The sequence below is a fragment of the Rhea americana genome, unplaced genomic scaffold, assembly GCF_003343005.1.
Source record: "Rhea americana isolate MKP2758 unplaced genomic scaffold, rheAme1 scaffold_95, whole genome shotgun sequence".
Taxonomy (NCBI): domain Eukaryota; kingdom Metazoa; phylum Chordata; class Aves; order Rheiformes; family Rheidae; genus Rhea; species Rhea americana.
The window spans coordinates 469,310-493,421 of record NW_028187144.1 but is presented as its reverse complement, the minus strand read 5'-3'; the positions used below and the strand labels follow the sequence as shown (position 1 = coordinate 493,421).

The 24,112-nt window shown below is 41.0% G+C and overlaps 1 protein-coding gene across 1 annotated transcript in view; it reads left to right on the top strand.

Moving 5' to 3' along the window:
• The first annotated feature begins 6 nt into the window (after positions 1 to 6).
• The window catches only part of THSD1 (thrombospondin type 1 domain containing 1), a 28,271-nt gene continuing 4,165 nt past the window's right edge, over positions 7 to 24,112 (top strand). The window contains exons 1-5 of the mRNA XM_085325009.1: positions 7 to 110; positions 4,650 to 4,782; positions 6,331 to 6,467; positions 11,867 to 12,832; positions 21,847 to 22,005. Of these exons, the coding sequence (XP_085181135.1) occupies positions 6,410 to 6,467; positions 11,867 to 12,832; positions 21,847 to 22,005 (1,183 nt within the window). The 5' untranslated portion in view covers positions 7 to 110; positions 4,650 to 4,782; positions 6,331 to 6,409. The remainder of the gene's footprint in view (positions 111 to 4,649; positions 4,783 to 6,330; positions 6,468 to 11,866; positions 12,833 to 21,846; positions 22,006 to 24,112) is intronic.

The following is a 24,112-nucleotide window of genomic DNA, read 5'->3' as shown; positions in this document are numbered from 1 at the left end:
GCGCGCCGCTGTCAGCGCCCCGCGCCGCCTCGCACCCGCCATTCAACGCTGCCGCGGGCCGGGCCGGCCGAGCCGCAGGCGCGGAGCCGCCGCCGCCGCCGCATGCGGAGGTGAGTGAGTCCCGCGGGTGCCGGAGCGGGACGGGCGCTTCCCCGGGGCCTCCCCGGGGCTCCGGGGCTGGGGGGAAAGCGGGGCGGCAGCTGCCGCAGGCGGTGGCGATCCGTGTGGGGGCGATAGGACGGTGCCGCCGTGTGCTTTCCTTGCCGTAATGCGAAGTTTTCTCTTTCTTAATTAAAAAAAATACATATTCCCGTAACTCGAGATTCTGTTTTCGCGTTTTACCCCTTCTCTTCCTATGATCACCTCTCCCTTTGGGGCAGGGACTGTCCTGCCCGAGAGCCTAATCCTGGTGATCGCAGGCGCGGAATAACAGCGGTATCGGAAGAGACTTTGGCGTTTGTCAAAGCGTGTAAGTGGTTTGCGCTTCATGTCGATCACTGCGCCGGACAGACGGACCCGCTTGAGCGTCGGGTAGAGTCACTGAAGCTGCCTCGTGAGCAGCTCGCCAGTTCTCTTTCACACTGACAGTTCCTGATGTTTCAGACCTGCTGCTCAAATGTATTTCTGATTATTTGAGATTTGTAATACGTATTGCATATACAGTGATCTTTAAGAAAAACTTSTCTGAAAAGGGGCTTCCACAAACAACGAACAATATGCAAAAAAATCTGAAGGAGGAAGAAAAGAGTAGATGATTGCCCTGAGGGGTGAGCTCATGTACTCACTTCCTCACATCCACTGTTTATTATTGTTTGGATGTTCTCCCCAAACCCTTTATGCTTAATAAACTTACTTTCACTGTATATTCTCCAAAGTAAATCTCATCCATATATTCACTATACTGTAGTCCTTGTGTTTCAAAGGATGTGTGTTACTGGCCAGTTCTTAAAATGCTGAGTTGATATAAATAGGAGCTAAGAAATGCCAGGATTTTGTGAGATCAGACCCCAAATATTGATGAAAACAGACTTTACCAGCTAATATTTTTTCTTCTTGCAGGCAGAGAATGTAACACTATCAGTTTCAGCCTATTGAATTTAGATGCCTAATTTTAATAAAGTCATTATCTGATAACAATGTAAAACTGTGTGATGTGTAAATAAGGATGAAAGATGTCTTTGAGGATGTCAGCTCCAGCCCCCTGCTGTGGCAGACATCACATCATACACTCTTCTTCCTAAATGCAATTCTGTCTGGGAAGGAGCTTATTTCTGGCCCTGACCACTCTGACTGGTCAGCAGTGATTAGATTTGATAAAACATGATGCACACCTGAGGTACTCCCTCTTTAATGTTGAGGTGGAGGATTATATGAGAAGTTATGAAATTCCCAGCAGGTGGGAACACTTTAATAGGTGACTAATCCTGCACTGCAATAAGCATATGCTGGTTGAAAATAATTAATTCTCTTTCCTGACATGCAGATACAATACCTTAAATTTACAGAAATGTTGCAGGTACAGATTTCTTTTTGCCATTTGTGCTGTTTGGCCACTTCTTCATGGCAAGCGGAGGAACAATTTAGGGTCTGTCAGGCTTTTGCTCCTCTAGCCTGTTTCATTGTCAATGCCTCATGCACCACCGGATCTGTGCTAATTTTAGGTTACAAACACAACTGAAAAATATTTACTAATAAGCAGCAGTTAAGGAAACAGTTTTTCATCTGGATTCTCCTCCTCCCCTTACATTGTGGCAACACTTTGCTATCTCAGATTTTCATACAAAACTTGTGGAGCCCAGCCAGTTCCAGACTGGTGGGGGCAGCCTGGGCTCATGCTGCTGCTGGTGGCAGCGCTGGGGGTGGACAGGGCCCCTGCCGGTTCCCAGAGGATGAGCCCTGACCTGCCACCTGCACGCACCCCTTCGAGCTGCCTCCTGCACCTTGGAGCGAGATGCATGGGGATTGGCCTCTTCCCTACCCGAGAAAGTGCTCTCGCAGGGGTTAGGGCGGTGGTGGCATCCACCAAAGTGGCTGCCCACCTTCGTCTGAATGTGGGGCAGGCACTAGACTGTGCGGAGGTTTTGGGTTCAGTGTATTTTATATAAAACTCAGGGTTTTTTTGTGGAATAGCTTCTTAATTCCTGATGGCCCTCTCTTACCTGAAGCCCTGACTTGCGTCTCTCCTTCCTTATGAAGAAGGAAGAGTTGCTGAATGCAGAAAAATATTGTTACAGCCGAGGAAGCTAGTAACAAATGGTTATCTGTGCTAAACCAACTGAGTATAGCACTTGGGTGAGGTGACTGGCTTGTGAATTATCGAATCTGATCTTTGGACTTCTGGTACTACTGCAAAAAGTACTGGAAGACATAAAATCCAATATGCTTGTGGGTGGATTTTGTTTGTTTGTTATTTGTTTATAAAACTTGTGGGGTCTCCAGAACTATTTATGAATTCAAGGTGGTGGAGAAATAATGACAATATTTGAACAGGTGAATGTATGTGTCGCTAAAAGTCAGTATGTCCCCTGTCCCCTATTCTACTTTATTTTACAAAAAAAAAATGTAAATAAAATTGTAAAATTGTATCTTTGGTGTTATGATTTCTGATGCTGTAGTGTCTGTAAGCCTTGTAATTTATAAGGGATTTATCTTCACAATACCCGTATCAGACAGTGAAGAGTATTTCCAGTGGGGAACTATGACATGAAAAAGCTAAGCGGTGTAACCAAGATCACACAGGAAGTCTGTTGCAGAGCAGTGACTTGAACTTCTCCTGTGTCTTTTGCTTTACACATAAGCCTCTTGGTCTTTGTTTCCTAGGCCCTTTATGGTGTATTCCTTCCTCATCTGTCATTTCCGATTTACTTTGCAGAGGAAGTCTTCCATTTCCAATCAACCCATTATACCATCTTTTGGAACAGAAAGCATCTTTTTATGTTGCTGTACTTCTGCAGCATTTCATACAATAGAGTCTTAGTCCATGCTAGTCCACTAAATAATAAATTTTAAAAGCCAGTTATTCAAAGTCTGATAGCTTTCTCTGTTGGATCATTTTTCATCTCACCAAGTTAATGAACTTGATGTAAAAGATCTGAATAGAGACCATTTAAGGTACACTGTCTGACTTGAAAAGCAAAACTTATCTTAGTAGGAGAAGGGGAACAATAATAGAGCAGAAGGCAAAGATGTAAGATATTTTTAAGAAGAAGAAAAATGAGAAGAATTCCAGGAAGAAGCTGACTTAGGGAGGAAGACTGAGAGGAGAAGGGAGAAATCTGAACCGGGCTTACGTGTCAGTGCAATGTGTGTACAGAAGTGAGACAAAGGGAAAGGAAAGTAGAGGAAGGAAAAGTAGAGAGAATGCAAAGAGAGGAGCATGTCGGGGAAGAGAGGAAAACGAGACGAGAAATACAGAACTAGAAATGGGGGGTTGCAGTCCCTTGGTTATACTGTGAATTAGCAATTATTTCAAGAATTGCTATTTCAATTGAGCTAGCAAAGGGTAAAAGCTCAGACAGACTTCATGAACGTGTTTTAATCATCGCTTTGTTTGAAGATAGAGCTATATTGCAGCTTGTAGCTTGAACTAGTGTTATGCTAGATAAGAGGGCTCCAATAGCAATCCAGTGACAACTGCCTGCTTGCAGAGTGTAAGTCAGCCCAGGGCTAGACTTTTAGAGGTGCATGGTGTAATTAATTGGAAGTTAGCTTTGGTGCTATTTCAGATACCCCCGTTTTAGCTTGGGTGTTGCCTGCTTGGGTGTTACACTGTTTTGTACACGTCTCTGGTGTCTTTTCTGAAATGAATCAAGGTGAGGCAGATGAAAAGTGAAAGGGAAAAAGGATTTTTCTTGATTAATGATCTGTGTTACTGAGGCATGCAAAGGCCCTGGTGTGGACTCTACCCACAAGTGTGCTTGAAACAAGTCCCTGTACTGAAGAGTTTATGCTGTAGGTACAGAGTAGAAGGAATGGAATGGGAAAGAGAGGAGCAGATTAATGATGCAATTTGCCAACATCATATATCTGACAATGGCAGAACTAGGAACAGAAGTCAGGTCTCCTGTGTCTCCTTCCAGTGCCCTGTCTAATGAACCATGCTGTCTTTCCATCTGTCAGGCTGACAGGCACAAATTAAAATGTATGGCAAATATCTCAAGAGTATTCTCCCACTCAATCTTTTCCTTTCTTCCTTAGGATTTATTCTTCCTTCAGTATCTTTGTTTGCTTTCTACGGTTTGTCACTCAATAGACGGAAATTAAGATTATTTGAATTTTACCCGTCAGTGTGTGACTGTCTAAAAAAGTATTTGTAGAAAACATACAGCTAGGAAAACTAGAAATGGAGAGTATCCATTAGACCATTCAGCACACTCATGATTGTTTCCCATAAAACATTTCTTTTTCCTCTTCAGTGCAGTTTTTAAAAATGCCACATGATTTCTGTTATTTTCCTCGAGTGACTATGCTATAGGTCCCATCTATCGCTTTTTTTTTAATACTAAACCTGCTTTTTCCTTATTAGATCACTTTGATTCTTTGTGTTTTTTAAAGAGAATGCCTTGATTAATAATTAATGATAACTAGTGAAATGAATTAGCAGACCATCAGTGTATTGAGTCTCTGATATGATATCTTGTCCCTGACAGTAGCCAGTACCATATGCTGTGAGGGAAAGCTCAGGAGTACTTGGAATTTGCAATTGTGGAGCAACCTGTTCCTGGGAGGAGGTGATTCTTAATCATTCTCTGTTAAGAGTCTACCAATGTCTTGAGGCATAAGGTTTGTATCACTGTAATTTGCACCATATCAAATGAAATTGTGGATGTTCGTGGTATTGCTGTCACTCTCTAATTCTCTTTTAGAGCCTTGTCAAGCTCATGGGCAAGATGATTATTATTTCCTTCACATATGTGCAGCTATTACTGTAATGATCTTTACTGACGCCTTAGCAAAGCCAGGCATGCTACCGTTAATGTTTTCTTAGAAACTATCTGCAGCCACTTGAATTATGTGCATAAAAGAATCTGGAGAGAGAATTGGCACAGGGAATAAAGGAGAGAATGATAAAACAATAAAAAAAAAGCCTTTTAAGTGATATGTCTTCTATATTTTAATCCCAAAAGTTTAACAATCTTATTGTTGAAATATCTCATTACTTTTATGATTCCTTAAATATACCTATCTGTGTCATAACTAGTTCTTATATTTTATGTTTATGTTCTGCAGCAGTCACTTCCAACCTCAAATAATCTGTGATTCTGAGTTTTGCAGTCTCCTGACTTATGCCTGCTTCAGTGCCAGATCTGTCTCATAAAATTAGATTGTAAGCTTTATTGAACAAGAACTTTCTTGCATGTTTGAGTGATACTGAGCACAGTAAGGCTCTGATTTTCTGACACTCTTATACCATACAAATGAGAACAATTTCTATATTTTGAGAATGATTCCTTTGGACAATCCTTTTAGATTCTCCCTTACTTCTATTTTTGAAGCTAATTGTTAGTTTTGCTGCTATCATTGTGCTTCCAACCTCTTTTATGATTGTTATGAGACTCGTAAGGGCTTGTTTAAAGTACATTGAAGTAAAATTATGATCCTTTTAATCATAAGGAAAAAATAGAGGAAAAATTTGGAGGAAAAATGTGCGGGAAAGGCAATATAAGAAAAACTTCTTGAAAGAATGTAGAAAACATAAAAATATATGGAGGAAAAAAGAAAGTTAGCACCTTCTCCATTGAATCGACATAAAAGACAACTACAGATATAGTAAGATTATTAAATATGTTGCTAGGCCTGAATAACAGCACAATCTGAGAACTAAAATGATAGTTTTGTTTTGGTTTGTTTTTTTTTCAACTGGGTCTCTTTCATGCTTGAAAGCAGTTGATAGTAAGTGATATGAATTGTGTAGCAGCAGGAAGCCTCCAGTATCTACATGTGCTAAAGTTAGAGTGCTTATGCTACTCTTACTTTTAACTAGTACATATTTTTTGTTTTACATTTTCTATAAAATACTTGTTTTTTTTGCTATCACTAGTCTTGATTCTCATGTAAGATATGCACAGCAACATATATGGCAGTGGGAAGGTGAATCATTCTGACCTATGTATTGTTCTGACTCAGGAGCTGATTCTTTAAGAGTGGAAGTTTATTGTACAGTGAATTGTAGTTGTACTTAATCAGATCTATTAATACAATGTTAATAATGGTTAGATAGGAGAAAAACTGTTAATTAACACTGCAGATGTTTTTATTTATCGATAAGACATCTTCCTTCGTGTATTTTATGAAGCAAAGTCAACCTAATTGTGACTTTTTGTCTTTCAGGTGTTCTTAAAAAGTGCCTGCCCTTTGTAGCTGAAGAAGGACATGAGGAGTAAAAGGATCTGGGATCTCACTGATCAGAATGAAACAGATGTTGAAAGATTTTTCAAATCTATTGTTAGTAGTGCTCTGTGACTATGGTGAGTATTAGATCTATCAAGGGAATATTGAGAGATACATTTTCACAAGGTGTTTTTGAATGATCTGTTGAAACAGGACTGCCAAAGAGGCCATTTCTGATATGCACAGAATTGACTCTACGTCTTATGCAAAATACAGGTAGAAAATATGACTTGTATAAACTGTACCTTTGGATCAGAGTAGCAGGAGCCTTTCCTGCTGTTAATGTGCTCAAAACCATGAACATGATAAATGTGGGCATTATTGAGGGACTGACTGTGTTAGAAGTGGTAACTGGAGCTCTGCTCTCTTGTAGGTCGTGTATTTCTTAACATTCATTAAATGCCATGTAACACAGACCATGGGTAAAATGCTGCGAAATGCTAGAGCCTGTTGATATGAGGAAGCTAGTGTACAGTGAAGTAGACATGAATTTTCATCTCCCTGACTCTGTAAGCAGGTTCACTTTAGTGGGTACACAGAGTCTCTCATTATAGGAGCTGAGGATCTCTGTGCAGTCAGTAGAGAGAGATGAGAAGGGGAAGTTTCATCTCGCTCAAATTTAGATATCTATATTATGGAAGGCTACATCTGAGCTAGGTCATGCTGGACCCCCTTATCACCAGTGGAGAGAAATAGATGCTTTTAGTTCACAACTCACCTGACCTATTCTAGGTGTCCATACTAGGGCAGGAGGACTATGCCATACAAGTGCCCATTTCTCTCCATTAACTGTACAGCGAGCTTACAGTGGTTAGCTGAGATGTAAGCATCTACAGTATAGACAACCTAATTTGATTGAGTGAGCCCCCATTTAGTGAACCTAAGTTGTCAGCCGTGTTCTCTCCTTGGCCCATATAAGAAACCAAAGGATGAGATTCATATTCATTCAATTTTAGTTGTCTAAAATTATGCAGTTAGTCTGTGGCAATAAGTACAAACACAAATTGGCATGTCTTGAGGGCAGCTCAATCCATGCACAGTCTGAGATGTGTGAGATGAGAAAGCACTTCTTTCTCTCCATCAGTACCTAGTTAGGCTAGACATCTAGTTTAAGTTAGTCAACTATGATAGCTAGATCCAGCTGAGGTGCATCCAGTGCATGATGTCTGTCTTCTTTAAAAATGTACTAAGTAGAAGGTAGTTTTGAGAAGGGAATTCAGTCCTTATTACATCATGATTTAGAAATTTTGAAGGTGGAACTCTTAATTCCTAAATAATTCATATCTTTTTTGAAAATTACAGTCCTATTTTAAAAGCAAGTGGTATTCTGACATTTACAATATATTGCCAAACCACACTAAAGAGTTAAGCCTTGCATTGCTGAACTGTTGTCTATAGCACAAAAAAAGACTGTTCAATCCCTAGTTGAGGAATGAGCTGTGGTAGCTAGCAGTTCACAAACCAAAGGGCTGACAATATATTACAGAGGAGAGAAATGGACCAAGAATGTAAGCAATTTGCTCTCTTTATATGTATGAAGAAAAATCTGATTTTAGGTAATTATGAATATTGAATATACTCTGCTATTCATGCCCCTATGCTTACTCAATTTCTGCACTAGAACAAGGGATCATTAGAAAGGATAAAAAGCACAGAGCTGCAGTCTTTTAGATTAAATCCAATAGAAATGGAGACACTTGTCTGACTTTTTGCCATTTGCTATTTTAGTAAGACAAAGTAACTAGCCAAGTTAGGAATGCTGCACTGTGTGGGGGACACAGTGAAGATACATACCATGTTCACAAGTGAGATGGATGATTCCAGTATCCTCAAGTTCTTGGTGAGCCAATCCTGTAGGCATGCATGACTAGTTGAGTCAGAGGTAAAAAACATTATTCCTGAACTCTATAGAAGCTGAATCTCTACTGAAAACTGTAGATGCATCATACTTTGCCATATTGTCAACCAAAGAGCAGTCCGTAATTCAGAATATAACTTCCAAACTGTTTCACTCATCTGTTTTACACCAAGACTGCACTACATATGTACCAGTATACCCTGGAAAATTACTGTAAGCTTTAAAAAAATCCTTAACAAAAACAACAAAACAGTATTCTTATTTCTCATCAGTGTTTCTGATGTGTTTGTTCTTTGTAACTCTGAGCTACTGGTGGGTCAGATATTGGTGTATCTCTCAATACAACGTCACAACCAAAGTTGGCATAAACACAATTTAGAAATAAATAAATATCAAAATAGCATGCTCAATTAATTCTCCTCACTCTTCAGTGAAAACAAGCTTTTCCTTTTGATCTTTATAAGAGCAAGATCGTGCATAGACTCCACTGGCAGATTGTTGGCGCGACAGTCAGACTCCATTCAATGGAAGACCATTGTAATGACAACCAAAAATATACAAATGCATTGAAAGCTGTCCCTGATCAGCTGTCTAAACAACTGGGACCAAGTTTTGGCTTGTGATGCGGTCCTGTCTGCACAGCAGGCTGAAGGGCAGTTGAACATACAGTGGAAACCGGCTACTTCTGACTAGTGACTTTTGGAGGCTCACAGAATACTGTGAGCCCTCTGTGAGTGCAAAGTTCTTGTGTTATTAGACAAAGATGGGAGAAGGGATGCTGTGAACTGGGGTTGTGTCAGCTGGAGCTCTGCAGTGCTGTGAGAACATCCTCTTAATACTCATTGTTCTCATTTCCCAAGCGATTCGCATTAGGGTTGATGGGAGCTACATGGCAGTTCCCCTGCCTCTCTCCACTCCTCCCCCACGCATACACATTTGTCTTATTTCTTCTGATATGGGCCAGTCCAACTAAAAAAAAAAATGTAGAAGAGAGTAAGGACAGTATAGTAGCAGGTACAGACATCAGTGCTTTTAGTAACTACTGTTTGAGTGGTTTTGCCAAAAAATTAAGCCTTCAATTTGAAATTGTCTATGCTAGGTTTTTGCTGTGGGTTGATTTCTGCTATTAGTATTTCACATTAGATGGATCTGGCCAGTTCCTCTGCAGAAAAACACATCTAGTTCTATGACCTTGTCACTGAGTTTGTGACTAAGTTCTCTGAAGGGCTGAGCATGCCCCAGCTCCCATGGCTCCTCTTGCCARTCTCGCACAACACTGTGTGTGCTCCAGCCCAGTGCAGCAGAGCTCCCTACATTTGTAACATCAGGCACTAGGACTGCTTGTCCCATGCTTTTTGTTTGCCTTGCTGACATGCTGGAGTTGTGCAAGAAAGGGAGGAACTTGATGGAATGAAATGCAGGCCTAAGGAACAGAATAAAGTAGAAGAGCTGTAAGAGAAAGAGGTAGGATCAGGGGTTTGGAATACCAGAGCAATAGGAGGATGGAGTTGAGAAGGTACCCAAGATTGACAGGGGTAACAGTAGGAGTCAAGGGAGCAGCACTGGGAGATGTGGGCAGGCACAGATGACAGAATCAAAAGATGAGGAGTAAGGATAATGCAATCCTGAGCAAATCGTACAGAGCTGTATTTCACAGATGTTAGAGCTGTATTTCACAGGTGTTGGGGGTTTATTTCCTGCTCTCTGCATGTCCAAGTTGAGATCAGATTTGATGGGATGCCATGTGCTTACTGCAGCTGGGATCAATGAGAGCCAGCTTTGGATGTCTAAAGGATTGTTGCATTTGAAAGTCAGGTCCTAGGTTTCTTAAACAGGGCATCCAGAATTAGGTGATACTTGACAGTTTTCACCCTTGTGTCTGTGCCTTAGTTCCTAACATACTAAACAAGAACAGTGTCATCCCCTCATCCTTCAGGGTCTTTGCAAGGGTAAACTCATTAATATTTCTAATGCACTAATAATGTACTATGATAAGAGCACAATAGAAAAGTCCATAGGGGAAATGAATAATTCTGTACTATCAGAAAGAATTTTGGATGGTGTGCAGTCAATAATACATGGGACCACCCATGGAAGAATGAGAATCAAAGGGCCCCCTGGTAGCAAGTGCCATCCATCTGCCAAATGAAGCAGGGTCTTGTGGAAAAAAGTAGTACTAAATTATGCAAATTAAAGACTGAGTTATAATACATATATGTAAGATAGATGTGTGATTCATACACGGAAGGCTGTGCATGCAACATTCAGATGTTACGAATGTGGTTAGAGCTTGTTACCTTAGGCACTTGTAGCTGATGAAGAGCAGTAGGCTCTTTTGGTGTATACTACACCTCACCCTGATACAAACGTCTACAGCTGCTCAGATGAATTGCTTCCTGAAAATGTTCTCTACTGGCAAGGAAGTGAATCCAAGGTGACTAACTCAGATAGGAGCTTGCGGTGGTAGGTGTCTAATATTACGTGCAATAAGTCCTACTACTCCTGAACGCTGAGTGCTTGTCTTGGCAATCTCAGTGTTTTTTCAGTAAAGCCTTCTTTGAGGCTTCAAGTATGTTTAACAGATTTAACAAGTCAAAGTACTGTTGATACTGCTATGAACAGATGACTTTAGCGGAGGTTTTACACTTCTATAGCACTTTTCATCCAAGACTCAAAAATTTTTTCTAAACAACTGATTAAATAAAGATGTCTCACAGCACATTTCATATCTGGAATAGATGTATGCTGTTCCCATTTTTCGGATAACCTTTCTATGTCTGAAATCATTAAGTACCAAGCAATGTAGAAAAACTAGCTGAGCTGAGAACCGAAATGTGATCTTCCCAATCCAGTGCTTTAGATACCATCTATCCACACGAGTTACAGCATGTCTCAGGATAATTTGGCAACTTGCACAAACATGGACATGCCAGAAATGAATTTTAAAAGACGGTCCCATTTATAATGAAATGATGTCATTTAGACATGTTGCACCACATCTAAGACAAGAAAAGTGCTGCAGTCACCATCACTGTTATTTTCAGCTCTTTCACTCAAGTGTCTCTGTGATGCAAATGAGCAAAATGAAAGATTCATAAGACAGAGCAAGAGAAGAGGCTTCAAAAACCATCGTGCAGACTTCCTATTTTACTTAATTTGAGGGACATTTTTCACATTTCTGCGTTAAGAAACTACTGTCCTTTTTGCTTATGGCTGATGAAATGGAACAGCAGCTGGCCGCTGTGAAGTGGACTTTAAGAATTTGTCAAGTAAAAGAAGTTGAGAATTTTCATGGCTTATCCCTGGAAATTAATTTTTATGTGTATTCTCTTGGGGGAAGGAGAAGGGAAAATTCTCTTGTTTTTAACCCTCCTGTACGTTTTATTACCACAGTGGACTTTGAGCTGTTCCAAACACCTTCCTTTCAAAAGCAAGACATAGTGAACTTTAATTGGTATGGCTAGGACCTGTTTTGGTGAAATATTCACTTACTTTAAAAAGTTTGAGAAGTATTTATTATATACCCACTTTATAAATCTTTATTTCKTCCATAAATGCCATGAACAATTAGTTGTCTCTTTTTTTTTCTAATATTGTCATGAAACTGTTTTCTTTCAGTTCTTGGTGAAGTGGAATACCTCCTCTTGGAGCATCCAGGTCATGTAGCCTTCAGCAATGACACAGTCTCTGTGGAATATCGGTACTATGATAGTGGTAATGTGACGGCAGAGAACACATCCATCCTATTAGTGGATGCCAGTACCAACAAGATCATTGCAAGAAAACAGCTTCCAGCAAATCAGTCACACGGGATGGTAGAGTTTGAGTGTTTCTACTTCAAGAGTGCTGGAGACTTTTGGTTCAGAATGGTCTCTCTAAGCGATAGTAGTAGTGATGTACACTGGAGCGGAAGAGGAACATCCCCCCTCCATGTAGATTGGCCTGTATTTCACATTGATGTGAATAAGACCTCAGAGGTGCTCGGAAGCTCTCTTCAGGTTGGACTTTTCACAAATGAGCAAYTGTGTGCCGTGAAAGAGACAGTAGTTTCACTGGATGTGATATTCACCAACACCCTTTATGAACTAGGAAAACTAAGCTCTGATGAGACGCTGGGCATTAGAACTAGGAAAGGAATCTTGCTCTCTAGATCACAGTGGGTAGAATTTGATTGCCCACCTATTGGTCAAGAAACATATATCACTGTGTTACTGAGATCACTAGAAACACATTCAGTCATTGCCTCTATGGGACCCATAGACCTCTTGCACAAATTTGGGTACAGACTGGTTGTGGCACCAGAAGCAATGTGCAAAACTTTGGTTCAGGTCTTTGTGGTCTCCCCACCATGCACTTCTACCAGTGGAAAGATTGTTGTCTATAAAGAGGCTCCCAAGCATCCTAGTCAAAGAACAACTTGGCTGTATGAAAACACCATTCATCCAGGAGACAACAGGACAGAATTTAACTGCACTTTGTTTGATGTGGGGAAGAACAAATACTGCTTTGACTTCTTTAATTTCTCAAACCGAAGCCATTTCTCAACAAGAGTTAAAGAGTGTATGATGATCCAAAGGAATATGGGTTTGTACTGATGTTTGTCCTCTTTTAGTAGAAATCAGCACCCTTCTGAACCAACGTGGGTAAAGATAAATGAATTTGATTATGATGTCTTCTAATAAGTAACAGCTTTTTGAGGTCTTCTACGTCAGACAAAATAATGACTTATACAGATGATCATAAAATGGAGTAGACTGTTAAGAAGAGGGATATATAAAGTAGTAAACTATGGTAGTTTAAAATTACATTAAGTTAACACTAAGTACCAACCAGAACCTTTTGGGGCATTTTGAATGATTTATGTATCTTGTCTGCATAAAACTGAAACTTGGCTTTCTTAGTGACATGAGAAGCTACTAGAGTAGATCTGGCCTATTGGAAACACTAGAGTAAAAATAATCTTACCTACATTTAAGTATCCAGAAGTCATGTTTTTAAAATTAAGTAGTTGTCTAATCATTCTTTTAGTCAAAAGAGAGAGAGAGGCATCTCAGAAGGGGGATTCATCCCATCCTAAGATAGGTGCATAAGCTAAGTGAGCTGACTCCTTTTCTAGGTGTCCTCTCTCTATTTATTGTAGGATTTTAGAAGTCTACCTGTTAGAGATACAAATTTTGATTAGATTAATCAGAATTTGTCCATAGTGAAAAGATACTCTATTGTGTCAGTTGGACAACTTGCGGGTTTTTCCAGCAGCCTTTCAGGTCATGTCTCTACTACTGTTTAAAACAGACCACAGTCCATTTTCTGACCCATGAGACCTACCAGGTCATGAGTTTATGAGCTACTGAAGCAAGTCCAGCAGAGGGTTACTCAGATGATTAAGGGACTAAAGCATCTCCCGTATGAGGAAAGACTGAGAGAGCTGGGACTGTTCAGCCTGGAGAAGAGAAGACTGAGGGAGAATCTTATCAATGTGTTTAAATATCTGAAGGGAGGGGGGTGTAAAGAGGGTGGACCCAGACTCTTTTCAGGTTTGCCCAGTGACAGGATGAGAGGCAGTGAGCCTAAACTGAAATACAGGAAGCTCTGTCTGAACATAAGGAAAAGCTTCTTTGGTGACAGAGCACTTGAACAGGTTTCCCAGAGAGGTTGTGGAGTCTCCTTCTTTGGAGATATATGGCCAACAAAAGCCCTCGGTTTTGGGCAACCTGCTGTAGGGGGCCCTGCTTGAGCGGGGGGTTGGACTAGGTGATCTCCAGAGGTCCCTTCCAGCCTCAACCATTCTGTGATTCTATGAATTACTTCGGTACCACTAATTCTTCTCGTAGAACAGACGAGCTTCATACATACTGCCAACTGGAGACAGTCCATGGCCGATATGGTTCCTTGGGACCAGGCATGCTCTGGGAGAATGCTGTTTAGCAGAGACCAAAACCATGTCCAGGAGTATGGATGGTCACAGTTAAGGAGTAGGAGTGATCACAGAACGGAGCTTGAGGCTATTCGTTGATCCTGTTTAAGGAACATCTATATATTCTATTTATGTCTGTACATCTTATATAGCATACTCTCAGAGACTGAGAGATGGCAGTTCAAGGTTCAGCAGAGGCTAAAAATCACAGTAGCATAGTGGAGAAAAGAGGTGAGTCATGTCGCCTTCTCATCCATCCCTGAACTGTATTAGGTAACCAGTTGTGGTAGGCTATGGATGGTCTGCACGTGTATGAGGGGATTGGGTTTGGATTAGGTTGTGCTGCCTACACTATAGAGTGGAAAACTAAATGCTCTCAAGTGTTGGAGCAGGCTTGTATTCATTGGTAATGTGTTAGTCTTTCCCACGTGCACACTTCAAGAGGAGTTTGGGCTGAAAGGTTTGAAATGCGACCCATGCTTCACTGTGACAGTCTCTTAGGGGAGTGCTTCATTATTTCTGCTTTTTTGTATGCTGCAGGGACAGAACTGGCATGCTAGGGCTGAACACTACTATAGAGCCTTTCCCCTTCTTCTTCCATCAGAACTTTGTCTCGGGTGTGTCCCATAGCTGTGTGCCAGTCCCATGCCAGGAGGAGACCTTGATATACACCATTTTCTACCCCTCTCCACCCTGGTCTCCCTGAAGAGGAAATGCAGATACTCAAGCCAAAACCAAGTCATTGCACTTCCTGGGTAGGTCTCTGAGTGAGATATTCAGGAGACCAAAAATACAGGACATGCTCCATAGTACACAGTCAAGACACAGCCTACCTTAGTTATGTTTCTAGTGCCATGTGGTTTTACTTTGTACTATTGCAGAAATTCTAAAGGTGTTAGTTCTTTAACTGACACTCTCAACTAAAACTTACCTCCATTTTCACCACAGGCCAAACTCAGTATATAGTTCATTTCGTTAACTTAACTTTCCGCATGTATTCTCTGTTGGCTCTCTCTCTCTTTGTTTGGCACAAGTAGGTCTATTTAAAAATGAAAACAGATTATTTTCTTAATCAAGATAATTTTCTGGAAGCAGAAAGGAAGAGAAAATTCTAATTCTACCTCTGTGTCTGGGTGGCATATRTATATTGCACTGATACAATCTAGCTAGTTATCCTGACAGATGAATACCTAGGATATGACATAGATATGTTTCTGTGCCCAGTATTTGACTGTTTCAATTGATAAGATCCACCTTAATAATGACTCCCTGCAATTTACTTTGTTCTATTTGGTTCCACAGTAGTACCAAATTTACAACTGCAGTTGAAAAAATCAGGCTACGTGTGTGAAGATGGCTTTCAGTCAATAGCTGACAAGTTGGAAATGTCAAATCTACAAAGCTGATGAAAGCAGAACCACACAGTATAACTGTAAATAAAATGTCAGCCTGAAATTAATTAGACTGCAGCACATTGATGTGGGCAGATGCTGAGGGCTGGACTAGATGATCTCCAGAGGTCCCTTCCGACCTTACCGTTCTATGATTCTAAATGGAGGCAGCACATGCTTTGGTAGCAGACGCTGGGCAGCACGTTCCCCTCACATTTCACCGTATGCCTGTATGTGTTCAAAGGCCAAAGGCAGTGTTTGAAAGTGATTCTGGGAGAGATGTGTCGGCCTGAAGCCACAACGGGCAGCGTGAACCTTCACTGCCGCGATGGCCTGCCGTTTGCTGGCTTCTTCATAAAGACCCTCTCCTGTGGGGCACCGTACTGAGTATCATTCTGAGATTGTGCACATAGACCTTGGCCCTGATGGCTATTTGTGTAGTAAGTGCTGCTGCTGCACAAATGACATCTCTCCTTAAATCACTTGTTTTCTGCTTTGGACCTCCTAGACTCAGATTGAGGCCAGGAGAGGTGTTTACATGATTTAATCTGGGCCCTGTGCAGCATGGATCATCACTATTCACCCAGTCACCCTGGTGTTGAGCCCCACAGCTAGTCTTTGCATTAGACTACAGCTTATCTTCCAGAGTATTCTTCTTTTGTTGAAGACACCAAAAAAAAAAAAAAAAAAAAAAAAAAAAGAGAGAACCTTCTGGTAATTTCTGTCAATACTGTGCTCTGATAAAGAAAAAAGATATATCTTATTTATAACAAAAAATCATCTAGCTTCATCCTCTAGTGATTGGCTCTTATCCTGCTGCTCTCTGCTAGATGAGACAGCTTTTCATACCCATTGTCTTACCTGCACAAAGGCACTTGTACATCCAGATTGTATCAATCTTTCCAGATAATCTCAGTGTTCTTCTTAATAAGCTGAGAAGACTTAGTCTTTAATTGGAAAGTGTTTTCCTTAGGATTTGATTATCTTTCTGGCTCTTTTCTACTCCCTTTCCACCTTTTAACATCCTTTTTTTTTGACAACCTGGACACCAGCTTTGGGTGCAGTGTTCTGATGTCCTTCTCACTGATGACATCTGAGTAGTAGCACTCTCCTTACTGCTGTTTACCGCACCTCTATTCATATTTCCACAGATTACATTAGTCCATTTCACCACAGCTTTTTACATTGTGAACTCCTCTTGAACTGCTTTTACATACTACTTTTCAGTGTTCAGTCTACCATTCTGCAGGTGTAATTTCTGTTCCTCCTTCTTGTCTGTGTAATTTTGCATTTCAATGATTTACAGTCTACTTTGCTATGTTTTGACCAAGTAACCTACATTGCTTCATACAGTTGCACTGTCTGCTTAAATCATCACAGTAGTGGCATATTTTCTTAATAAAGATCTTGTATTTACTTTCTTGTCACTGAGGCAAACATTGTATAGCGTTAATCTTAGTACTGATCCCCTTGAAATCTCTCCAAATGTATCACCACTCAGTGATGATTTTCTGTTGACAATTACATATCAAATCTGTCATTCAGCCAGTTCTTACTCCATTTAACATATACTCTATTATTATGATACAGTGATATTGTCATATAAAAGATTAACACTCCTAAATCATTAAAATTATCTTCATCCAAACCACAGAGGATGAGATAGAGTTTTCTTTACAACAGTCATTTTTCATCACTTTTATTTATGACCCTTTATCAATCCTACTTTTTATTCTTCATTCCCAACAGGTTTAGTACAGCCTATGGAAAAGGAATCAATTTTGTGTCTTGAGTAGGAAGTAGAAGGCTCCTGATAAACCTGAACAAGCTAGAATGCCAACTCTTCCAGCAGGGGCTATCAGCTTCAAAACAAGTGTTGCAAAAAAGCCTGTGCTTTTTAAGAGTGTGAATTTATCTATTAAATGTGGGGAGTATATCTATTAAATGTGAGCCAACACTTGTGCAGCTTTCTGTAGATTCCAGCTGGAGAACCTGTGAAAAAATAACAGAGATGTGAGTCACTTCATTCATCTCAGTGGGGTGTTAAATGTTTTCATACAGATGATTTAGAGAGAATCATACAGCTATTTTTTTTCTTTATTTGAATGTCTGAGATAAAAAACTCTGTTAAATCATTTTATCCAGCACCAGGACTGCTGGAAGCTCATTCTTTTTAACACATTGTCCTGTGCTTTCTTCAATTGAGATTTGAATGTCCCCAGCAGTGAGATTTCTGCTTTCCTTAGGAAGATGTTCCACCCCTAGCCAATATCCTGTGGGAAACGTTCAAGCTAACTCTGATGAAATTAATCAGTACGGTTATGGCATACAAGTGGGCATATTTTTCTGTTATTTCCAGTGTTAATTCACTTTCTTTGACAGTTACACTCTGAAGATAGATTTTGACCTTGGTATAACACCCAAAGAGGTCTATTGCGCTTGCTTTCAGCTGGGCTGAGTTACCTGCTCTCTGTAACTTTTATTGGTATCAAAAAAAAAAGTTATAGGGCAGGACAACAGGACAAAAGGAAGGGAGAGGAAGAGGAAGAGGAAAGTAGGAGAGAGCCCTTCTGAGGGGAGAAGTAGTCAACAGGGGAAGGGAGGACTAAATGGAGTATCTAGAGGAAAGGCAGGAATCTAAGCCTTCCATCAAATTCTCGCTCCCTGAATAATATTGTATAAATCAGACCTGCTTATTATCTGTAACAAAATCTGGGGACTGATTAGTCCTGGTGCCTGAATCAGTATTTGGCTTGCATTTGTTTAAAAACAGACTGATGCAAAGAATCTGTGTCTACCAGCCCTAGTTTGTAACCCAGTTCTGCTTCACTTACAGCATTTAAAAAATATATCTAGTGTTATAGACTCACTGGGAGTTGTTTTAGCTTCTAAAATGATTTGTAGACTGTGTTACTGCATGTCTTAAAGGTGCCCATTTGTGAAGAAAAGACTGTGAGTTGCCCAGGCAGAGTCTAGCTTTTCTTCTTTGAAAGGGATCCTAGTCCTTTCATTGCCAAACTAGTAACCTGTTGGAGCGTGCCAGCATTTCAGTGCTCCCAGGCTTCATTTCCATGGAAACAGGGAAAAACAGGATGAGTGAGAAGGATGTATTCCCAGGTCTTATCCAAACACCAATGCAATGTATGTACACCTAGTCTTAGCACCTAGGAACTGATCACAAGTTCCAAAATAGCCTGCTACAGTAGGAGTTTATAGGAGTAGCCTGAAAATTATTAGTGATCTTGTCCCTTACTAATGGTCTTGTTAAAGTGCTCAGGGCTATCACCTGTGTCAGGGTGGGGGAGTAAGGCTGGGCGCCCCTCACTGCCTGTGCCATGGGATAGCTCTGCATGCTCTTACCAAGTGAGAAGAAAACACAGAAAATTGAGGGGAGATACTATACAGAGTGACAATTAAAACAGTTAATTGCATTTATCTTTTATGCTGGCAGAACTGCCAACTGTCAACTATTTCAAGCTAACTCATCAGTCAGATGTCTGTGTGTTGATAATAGATTCCTCAATTGTATATGAAAAATTTCACACTTAATAGAGCTAGTTTGCAGTACATACTTTCTGTTTTTTTCCCCTGGCACTTTGGGTCTGTTTGTCTTAAATGGAGGTTAATTATTTCGTTTCCTTAGGGGAGAATAAACTGTGTTTTTATTTTCTTCTATGCTTTAGTAATTGCAGGAGGTTGCAGAGCAAGTTGCAGGAGTTTAAAACTCCATCTTCCACAGGGGCTGGTGAATTTCCTGCCTTCCTGCTGTTTAAGGCTATCATTCTTAGCTCCAAAGTTATAGATGCCATGTGTTTTTGGTAAGGAACTCTGTGCCCTTAACTGAAGCTGAAATCGGTGTAAAGTGCCTCAAAGCAATGGGCATATCATAGGTCTGACGTCAAGATTAGAAAATTACTCGTCCTAGATACTGTTATACGTTGAAGCCCATGGGCATGAATGCAGAGGTGGTTGAGCACCCTTCGCTATCACCAAAGTGAATAGCACTGGAGACATTCGGCATCTTGCTGGATCTGGTCCTATATCTGACTGTAATTAACAGAAGTTAAAAGAAGCGGGGAATGTGAAGATACATGAATGAGCTAGCGCTTGCAGTAAATTAGTCTATGTGGAGGTCTGTGCTTCCTCAGCTAGCCTACCTCCCACTGCTGGGGGACTCTGCTGGTCATGGGTGACGCTGTTGGAGTCTTCCATGACACTGAAATCAAGAAAAGTATCATGATATCCCCAAGTATTGTGATACCGTGAAAACTTTTGGAAGAAGGATCAGCAGGCCCTTGAGGTGCTATTGGTTCTGTTTACTTTTTCTTGCTGCCCTCACTAATAACTCTGCTCACTGGGTGATGTGATCTAGCAGTGGTCCAGGATCCATGCCCTTCAGAGACTCCCTCTTTACCTCACACTGTAAAGGCCTCCCTGCCCCCCAGAGCTGTTCACTAATCCCCTCTTCCCCTCCTTGGCATCCTCTGGCCTCTCCTTCTGCCTGATGCCATGCACCCTGGCTGGCTCTGTTCCATACTTTGCTGGGAGCTGGTGTGGTTGCAGGAAGTGCAGGAGGAGCAGGCAGCAAACAGTGGGCTGAGTGAGCCAGAGCCCAAAGTGAAATGTAGCCTCAAATCCCAAGTAGCTTGATTTTGCTGTAGCCACTGAGATCAATTGGTCTTGCCTGGGCTTAAAACTGCATTGCTGCCAGGGGTCTTACCATGTCTATTGTTCCTCTGCATTAGGCCAGGCAGATGTACTCCGACATGCATGCACACAGGCTTGYGTGAACATATGCCCGTGCACGTTTCACAGTGTTGGTTGATTGTAGAAGTGTAAGCTAAAAAGCTCCAGGCCACATCCTGAAATGCACATAAGTAACTTTGTATGCAAGAGCAGCCCCACTAGTTCTGTGGCACTGTTCACAGAGAAACGTACATACTGGCATGCTAACGAAAATTGGTAAGATAGGGCCCAAATCAGTTGAAATTTCCTATTTATTAAAAGACAGCTGCATTTGTTTTTGTTAGGGACTTTAAAAATTATAACATACTATGAGCTCGTTGCAGCAACTGATACAACATGAAATCCTAAGGCCATTTCCAGTCATGAAAGACTGTCTAGTCCTTTAACATTGTAAATTGTTCACTGATCAGGCACTCTGTGGTATGGTAGCAGCAAAACAAGCATGTAATAAAATCAAACAGCATGACCTGTGTTGGCAGTAGAAACATCATAAAAAAAGAGAGCAAGCTTTAACAAATCTAATATATCTGATTATAATTTATAATTTATCTGATTTTTCTGTTTTATCTGTGAGCAGTTAAGTGGAGTAATCGAGTCTATTGTTTTTATTTCTGATACACTTCAAAGCCAGACCATTGAAGTCAACTGACCTGTAGGACAGTTCCCAGGATATCTGTTCCACATGGCTCTGTCTCTCTAAAGATTGCCTCTAGACTTTGTTTTGGGATTTAAAGTAATAGTGCTATTTCAGTGTTACAGCTTTCAACTGTTGGCAAAAATGGCCCCTTTCTGGCTCTGGGTTCTCAGTGCTGTAAAGTTTGAGTGTTGAACAGTGGATGAGGATGTTATCTAAGCAAAAAAAAAATGGATTTCGTTACTCTAAAGAATGGTAATACTTGAGTTAACATTAAAACCTGAGCCTGCCTCTGCTTTAAATAAATAAATAAACCCTCAAAATTTCATCTTGAGTTAATTGCCTAACCATAAGCAATAAAACAATAGGGACCTATAAACTGTCAAATAATGGTTCAATAATACATTTGTGTGCTAAGAAGATAATAAAATAATAAGAGGCAAAATAATATTGCCTTTCATTAGAACTTGTAGACTTATCTTCCTTTCATGACCATATAAATCAGGAGTAACTACACATAAGTCAATGAAATTATGCTGTTGTAAAAACAGAATTTGTCAGGTAGGAATTGGAATCTATGAATATATATATTACTAAGCTGTTAAAAAGATGTGCGGTTTAATTTCCATTTGCTGTTGTTCAAAGATCCTACCAGGTTCAGTTAACTGACCACTGTAGTGTGGTTGGCACTGGAGGAAAAAAAGGGAAAAAGGGGGAGCTTTGCCCCGGACTCTGATGGGTACAGGAGCATGTCCCCAGACATTACTTGTTTTTTGATGTTGCATTTTGCATTGTTTAACTATTTTTTACTGTTTTTCTTAAATGAGAGAAGACAGTTAAATGCTTTTGCCTTTACAGATAATAGAGATAATAGAGATGTTTTCCTCATTGCTGWGAGCTTATGTATTTGCAGAAACGTGGAGTCTGTGGCAGCCCTGGAGCCCATGCAGTGTGACCTGCGGAGACGGCATCCGGGAGCGCTTCCGAGAATGTCTCACCTCATTGCCAGCAAAGCCAGGCTGCATTGGGTCACCAAAGGAAACTTCCTTATGTTCACTGGAGGAATGTTTGTGTATGTAGCTCTACTTTTCTTTTCCCTGTAGTCATGTATCTTTCCAGGTAAAAGCAAAAGGTACATTATGAAAATAGCTTTGTAGAACTGAATCATCTGATCTCTTTAGCCATACTGATTTTATGGCAGGATCACATTTCTGGGGTTGATGTAGTAGGGCTAGAGCCTTCACAGTTTCGTGGGAGAGCTACAGACAAGGCTTTAGAGCTTGATAAGAGACTTTCTGCATGCTCTAGGTGCCATGGAAATGATTTCAAATTTCCAGCATAGCAGGGATTTTGAGGAATGGCTGGAAGAGAGATCTCTGTGCTGGTAGAATGTGTTTTGGTACCAAAGGCCACTCCAGGCCATAGAAATCTATTAAGAAGATAATTTTTCTGGCCTGTGCCTACAGGATTCATATATTTTTGATGTGTTTTGGAATATATGTGAAAAATGCACTGCTACCAGTGAGGTTTTCTGTAAAAGAGCCAGAGAGGCGTGTAATTCATAAAACACATGGTGTGTTGAGATTGATAACTGTATGGTGGCCTGTGCGGGGAAACTGTCCTGTGTCACCTACATCGTAGCTTGTAGTATTTCCAGATGAGCCTACTTGGCCACATTTTGTAGTTCCCACTGTGCTTCATAATTGACTTTCAATTATGTCTCTGCTTTGATGGGACAGGTCAGTGCTGGTTGAGCTACACAACACAGATATCACCCAGGTCATGTTAGGGGGAACTCTAGCCTCAGGTCATGTCAAGGTGGGAAGTGCCACGAGGGTTTGTTACGACTGGGAAGTGTGGTGTGGGCTTCCCACTGGGAATGTCAATGCCAAGTCTCCCTCCTGCTCCAGCATCCCACTGCCATTGTTGGGTGACAGGTCAGGCTGGCCAGCATGGTCGGGTGGCACATAGGCCACGGCGGGATAAGTGGCTGTGGAAACGGGAGACCTGACCCTCCCTGGCAGAGTGCATGGGGCAAGAATGGGTTGCAGCAGTCGCATGGCCAGCAAGTGAGACTGGATGAGGCTGGGCCAGGACTGTAGTTGAGTACTTGCAGTCAGCATGAGGAACAGGAGAAGGAGTCTCTTCCAGAGTCAATGGCTGTGCTAAATCGATGCAAAACTTACACCTCTTGCAAACTCCCTGCTGGAAAAAGGTGGGTGCTACTGCCCAGAGGCTTGATCTGCTCAGAAGCTCACTGAGCTACAAGCTCCTGTATGTATTTGTGTCTCAGAGGTGCTGTAGCCAGGCAGTGACTAAGAAGGGAAGGTGTGGTTCGGTGCAGGCTCCTAGGTTCTCAGGCTGTCACTGTACAGATATTTTAAACCATTATAAAGTGAGCAATGCCTTACCCCTTGCCTTGGCTGCTTCCATGTTGCTCACTTCCTTGTGCTGTCGAAAGTGCAGTGTGGTGAACTGGAACTGATCCAGCTAAAGAATGAACATTTTGGGGATTTTGTGAAGTTGCTTATTACATGGCCATTACAATGATTCTCCCATTGAAAAGGGAGGACAACAGAGGGGGAGAATGTATAGCTGAAGCAGGAACAGGGCAGGATTGCTCTTTTGATCGAAGTGTTGGCTTGAACTAGCTTCAAGATGTTTGTTGGATGAAAGCCTCAGAAGTATGCAGGCAGGTCTGAAAGCTACTGTGGAGCTCTGTAAGAAATGAGTTGGTATTACAGAAAAGGTCAGGTCAAGGGTAAATATTAAAAATGATATTCTATTGACCCAGTCTTTGCATTTGGTCAATGTTCATTCAAGACCTGGAATATTTTAATAATTCGTTGTTAAGACTTTTGATGTTTTAATGACTAGAAAATGCTGGTCATTTGGGTTTGGTTATTTCATAAAACCGCAAGTGTAAGGAGAGAGGAACAATTCAGATCTGTAAGGGCTCGTTTTAAAGCTAATGAATGACCTGCACTAGGACTGCTTGCCCTCTCTCTGCCAATCTCTGTCAGATTGCTTAGGGTCTGTGTGTTGACACCAGAGAAAATCACTGATATAGTTGATGTTTTTCTAAAGCTGATATCCAGCTGTGCTTTTCTGGTTACCTGCTGTAGGGTATCTCTATAAACACAGAATTGGATTATTTGACTTGGCTCCTTTTTGGCCAG